The sequence below is a fragment of the Danio rerio genome, chromosome 1 (assembly GCF_049306965.1).
Source record: "Danio rerio strain Tuebingen ecotype United States chromosome 1, GRCz12tu, whole genome shotgun sequence".
NCBI lineage: Eukaryota > Metazoa > Chordata > Actinopteri > Cypriniformes > Danionidae > Danio > Danio rerio.
The window spans coordinates 6,323,558-6,328,786 of NC_133176.1; the positions used below are offsets into that span (position 1 = coordinate 6,323,558).

General features: G+C 44.3%; 1 protein-coding gene across 1 annotated transcript; it reads right to left on the bottom strand.

Moving 5' to 3' along the window:
- Nucleotides 1-777: 777 nt before the first annotated feature.
- Nucleotides 778-4,942, bottom strand: LOC141375509 (uncharacterized). Its single transcript, XM_073909133.1, has 2 exons — nucleotides 3,368-4,942; nucleotides 778-3,286 (listed from the first exon to the last, which is right to left on the bottom strand). Exons 1-2 carry the CDS (start codon nucleotides 3,813-3,815, stop codon nucleotides 918-920), a joined length of 2,817 nt encoding a protein of 938 aa, XP_073765234.1. The 5' UTR covers nucleotides 3,816-4,942; the 3' UTR covers nucleotides 778-917.
- Nucleotides 4,943-5,229: the final 287 nt, after the last annotated feature.

The following is a 5,229-nucleotide window of genomic DNA, read 5'->3' on the forward strand; positions in this document are numbered from 1 at the left end:
ATTAATAATTTAGCTTTATAGTTTTATCTCCTTTCTGAAGCTCTTGTGACACATGAGGAAAATAAATTAAAAACAATTCCAGGTTAAAGAAATAAAGTCAAAAATCTGGCTTGAATGCAAATTTTAATGTCACATTGCACACACAGCAGTTTCCCCAGATATGTATGTATTTATTTATTTTTCTGTTGACAGACGTCGCGCTGGTTCTCCTTGAATGAACCCATCAGCGATCTCTGCCATCGGATTCCTCCTGCCACTATATTTAAAAATGTATGCACACGTGTCAACGACATAATCATACATCATGTTAGCTGTACTGAAGAAAGGCCTAATCGTGCATTCATGTGACACCTCTGCTGACAAACCAGCCTGTGGTTTTTCAAAGCGTTTGCACATTCACCTCAGCGCTTTTTGCTGAGTGTTGGAGTAGCGCTTTCCCCCCCGGGTGACTGATGAAAACGCCAGCGCTCTGCAAATTTCCCAAACGTGGGCACACCTTGTGACAAATCCAATGCTTCATGTAATGCATCAGCGATACAAAGGCAAACATATCAACTTTTAATCTTTTCCTGCGTTTTGTTTCTGCCAAATTTCTGAGGCGCTCTTGATGTATTGCGCGTGCCTCTGTAAGAGTAGTGTAGCGGGAGGAATAATAGACTGAGATCACTTTAATATGGAACTTTTTATTTTTGACGAAATCACATTTACATTTACATTTACATTTAGTCATTTAGCAGACGCTTTTATCCAAAGCGACTTACAAATGAGGACAAGGAAGCAATTTACACCACTAAGAGCAACAATGAATAAGTACTAAAGGCAAGTTTCAGGTCTGTAAAGTCTAAGAAGGGAAGTGTTAGTAATTTTTTTTTTTTTTTTTGTACAGTTAGTGTGATATTCAAATAGGCAATTGCAGATTAGGAAGTGAAGTGGAGACTAAATAGTTGAGTTTTTAGTCGTTTCTTGAAAATAGCGAGTGACTCTGCTGTTCTGATGCAGTTAGGGAGTTCATTCCACCAACTGGGCAGATTGAGCGTGAGCGTTCGCGAAAGTGATTTTTTTCCTCTTTGGGATGGAACCACGAGGCGACGTTCATTCACAGAACGCAAGTTTCTGGAGGGCACATAGATCTGCAGAAGTGAGTGCAGATAAGAAGGTGCTAGGCCAGAAGTCACTTTGTAGGCAAACATCAGAGTTTTGAATTTGATGCGAGCAGCAACTGGCAGCCAGTGCAAACGGACTAGCAGCGGAGTGACATGTGCTCGTTTAGGTTCATTGAAGACAACTCGTGCTGCTGCATTCTGGAGCAGTTGAAGAGGCTTGATAGAGTTAGCTGGAAGCCCAGCTAGTAGAGAGTTGCAGTAATCCAGTTTGGAGAGAACAAGAGCTTGAACAAGGAGTTGAGCTGCATGTTCAGATAAGAAGGGTCGGATCTTTCTGATGTTATAGAGTGCAAATCTGCACGATCGAGCAGTTCTAGAAATGTGGTCAGAGAAGTTTAGTTGGTCATCAATCGTTACTCCAAGGCTTTTCACCATTTTGGATGCAGTAATAGTTGCCCCATCCATCTGAATTGAAAAGTTATGGTGTAGAGTCGAGTTGGCAGAAACTACAAGCATTTCCGTTTTTGCGAGGTTCAGCTGAAGATGATGATCTTTCATCCAGTGTGAAATATCCAACAGGCAGGCTGAGATACGAGCTGGAACCGAGGGATCATCAGGATGAAAAGAGAGGTATAGCTGGGTATCATCAGCATAACAGTGGTAGGAGAATCCATGTCTCTGGATGACTGGTCCTAGAGATGATGTGTAGATGGAGAAGAGAAGTGGCCCAAGAACAGAGCCTTGAGGTACCCCAGTGTTTAGATGCTGTAGGTTGGACACCTCTCCCCTCCAAGACACCCTGAATGACCTGTCAGAGAGGTAAGATCTGAACCATTGTATAACAGTGCCCGCAACGCCCAGTGACTCTAGCGTAGATAGCAGGATCTGGTGGTTGACAGTGTCAAAAGCAGCTGACAAGTCCAGCAAAATGAGGACTGATGATTTAGAGTCTGCTTTAGCCAGTCTGAGATCCTCCACGACCGAGAGCAGGGCAGTCTCAGTTGAGTGGCCTTTCTTAAAGCCGGATTGCTTGTTGTCCATGAGATTGTTTTGAGTAAGAAAGTCCAGGACTTGATTGAACACTACTTTCTCCAGAATCTTGGCCATGAATGGAAGCAGGGATACTGGTCTGTAGTTTTCAAGTAGCGTATGGTCCAGGTTGGGTTTCTTTAGCAGTGGGGTTACCCTAGCCTGCTTAAATGTAGTGGGGAATAAACCAGAGTCAAGAGATGTGTTAATTATGTGAGTCAGTGTTGGTATGACTGCAGGAGAGATGGCTTGCAAGAGATGAGAGGGAATGGGATCGAGTGGACAGGTGGTTGCCTGGCTAGATAGCACAAGTTTGGACACCTCAGACTCAGAGAGCTGAGAAAAAGAGGTGAGTGTGTGTGGTGTTGGTGTTGTATCTTGCGTGTTTGTTGTAGGTGCAGCAAATTGAGCACTGATTTTTGCAGTTTTGGTGCAGAAGAATGTAGCAAAGTCATCAGTAGTAAGTGTGGAGGATGCGGGTGGAGGAGGAGGATAGAGGAGGGAGGAAAATGTTTTAAAAAGTAGGCGAGGATTAGTGGCATTGTTGATTTTCAGACGGTAATACGTCTGCTTTGCAGAAGTAACCTCAGCTGAGAAAGAGGACAGAAGAGTTTGGTATGTTAAGAGATGTGCAGGATTTTTAGTTTTCCGCCAAATTCTCTCCGCAGCCCGAAGTTTTGAGCGATGCTCACGGAGAGCATCCGAGAGCCAGGGTGCAGGAGGACTGGCACGGGCTGGCCTGGATGCAAGAGGACATAATCGGTCTAGACATGATGCTAGAGTGGAGCAGAGTGTATTAGTGGCACTGTTCGAATCAAGTGCAGTGAGTTTGCGAGATGGAGGAAGAGAGTCTGAAACAATGGTGGATAGTCTATTGGGTGAGAGAGATCGTAGGTTTCTGCGAAAGGTAACCAGTGTAGGAGTGTGTGGCGGCTCAGGAGTAATGTGGATGTTGAGAGACAGAAGGAAATGATCAGATATTTGTAGTGGAGTTACTATTGTTTGATCAGTGAAGCAGTGTCGTGTGTAAATAAGGTCTAGCTGATTACCTGATTTGTGGGTAGCAGCAGTAGGTGCTCTTTTTAGGTCAAAAGAGGCAAGCAAAGTCTGAAAGTCTGCAGCTTGCGGTTTGTCAACGTAAATGTTGAAGTCACCTAGCACCAATAAGGGAGTGGCAAAATTAGAAAAAGATGAGAGAAGAACATCCAGTTCATCTAGGAAGTGACCTAATTTACCTGGTGGGCGGTAGATGACAACCACATTTATGTAGAAGGGGTGGATAATGGTGACTGCATGGAATTCAAAGGAGCTGATTGTTGGCAGGGACGGTATCAGAGTAAATTTCCATTCTTTGGAAATTAGTAGTCCAGTCCCACCCCCTCTCCCTGTGTGACGAGGAGTGTGGGAAAAAGAGAAATTAGCAGAAAGAGTAGCATGTGTAGCAGTGTCCTCCGGCCTCAACCAGGTCTCAGTTAGAGCCATGAGATTATAGTCAGAATATGTAGCTATGGAGGTAATAAAATCAGCCTTGTTAACAGCTGATTGACAATTCCAGAGGCCCACGGAGAGAGAGAGTTGTGAAATAGTAGATACATGTATTGAACGAAGGTTGTGAGGATTACGCCTGCAGCGCACCTCCCGTGTTTTGCGAGTGTTAGTAACAACAGGAATTAGAAAACACATAATAAAAGTGCACTGACAACAAAAAATAAGTGTAAAGTAAAACAATACAGTAAAGTACTCAAGTGCTTTGTCGGTGTCTTTGCTCGGTGGAGTCGCGCAGGTAGAGTCGATGGTCTTTACCCTCGTCGGTCTTCACACGAGGCGGTCTTCACACGAGGCTGCCGCGACCGCTGCCGCGGTGAACTAGTTGTTTATATAACCCCAAAGCACTAGCTGATTGAATTCAGCTGGACACGCCTCGAGAGTCAAAACAAGGGCCGAAACTGAGGCGGACGACGCGAAACCGCGTTTGCGTTCGCTACACAAGCTCTTATAGTAACCAAGGAAACAGTGGCTAAACAACTTCTAGTATTATACACAACTGAAAGCAAGTTTAAATGTCCTACAACTTTACACAAACAGCTGGAAACAAGTCCTCAAACCATACACAACAACTGAAACAAATCTTAAATGTACTTACAGGCTGCTGGTCTAGATGCTGATAAAGTGCTTCTCCTGCCGACTAATGCTAGCGTGCTCGCTATATAGTGGTTACCTGGCGTTTGGACACGCCTCCCGAGTCAAAACAAGGGCCGAAACTGAGGCGGACGACGCGAAACCGCGTTTGCGTTCGCTACACAAGCTCTTATAGTAACCAAGGAAACAGTGGCTAAACAACTTCTAGTATTATACACAACTGAAAGCAAGTTTAAATGTCCTACAACTTTACACAAACAGCTGGAAACAAGTCCTCAAACCATACACAACAACTGAAACAAATCTTAAATGTACTTACAGGCTGCTGGTCTAGATGCTGATAAAGTGCTTCTCCTGCCGACTAATGCTAGCGTGCTCGCTATATAGTGGTTACCTGGCGTTTGGACACGCCTCCCGAGTCAAAACAAGGGCCGAAACTGAGGCGGACGACGCGAAACCGCGTTTGCGTTCGCTACACAAGCTCTTATAGTAACCAAGGAAACAGTGGCTAAACAACTTCTAGTATTATACACAACTGAAAGCAAGTTTAAATGTCCTACAACTTTACACAAACAGCTGGAAACAAGTCCTCAAACCATACACAACAACTGAAACAAATCTTAAATGTACTTACAGGCTGCTGGTCTAGATGCTGATAAAGTGCTTCTCCTGCCGACTAATGCTAGCGTGCTCGCTATATAGTGGTTACCTGGCGTTTGGACACGCCTCCCGAGTCAAAACAAGGGCCGAAACTGAGGCGGACGACGCGAAACCGCGTTTGCGTTCGCTACACAAGCTCTTATAGTAACCAAGGAAACAGTGGCTAAACAACTTCTAGTATTATACACAACTGAAAGCAAGTTTAAATGTCCTACAACTTTACACAAACAGCTGGAAACAAGTCCTCAAACCATACACAACAACTGAAACAAATCTTAAATGTACATTAACGTGAATG

What these genes read in the sequence shown, in the direction of transcription:
- LOC141375509 (XM_073909133.1), bottom strand. Translation starts at nt 3,815, where the DNA reads ATGTGTTTTCTAATTCCTGTTGTTACTAACACTCGCAAAACACGGGAG. An exon ending in TGTCATCTACCGCCCACCAG is followed by an intron (nt 3,287 to 3,367) that starts GTAAATTAGGTC and finishes TATTGGTGCTAG; the next exon opens with GTGACTTCAACATTTACGTT.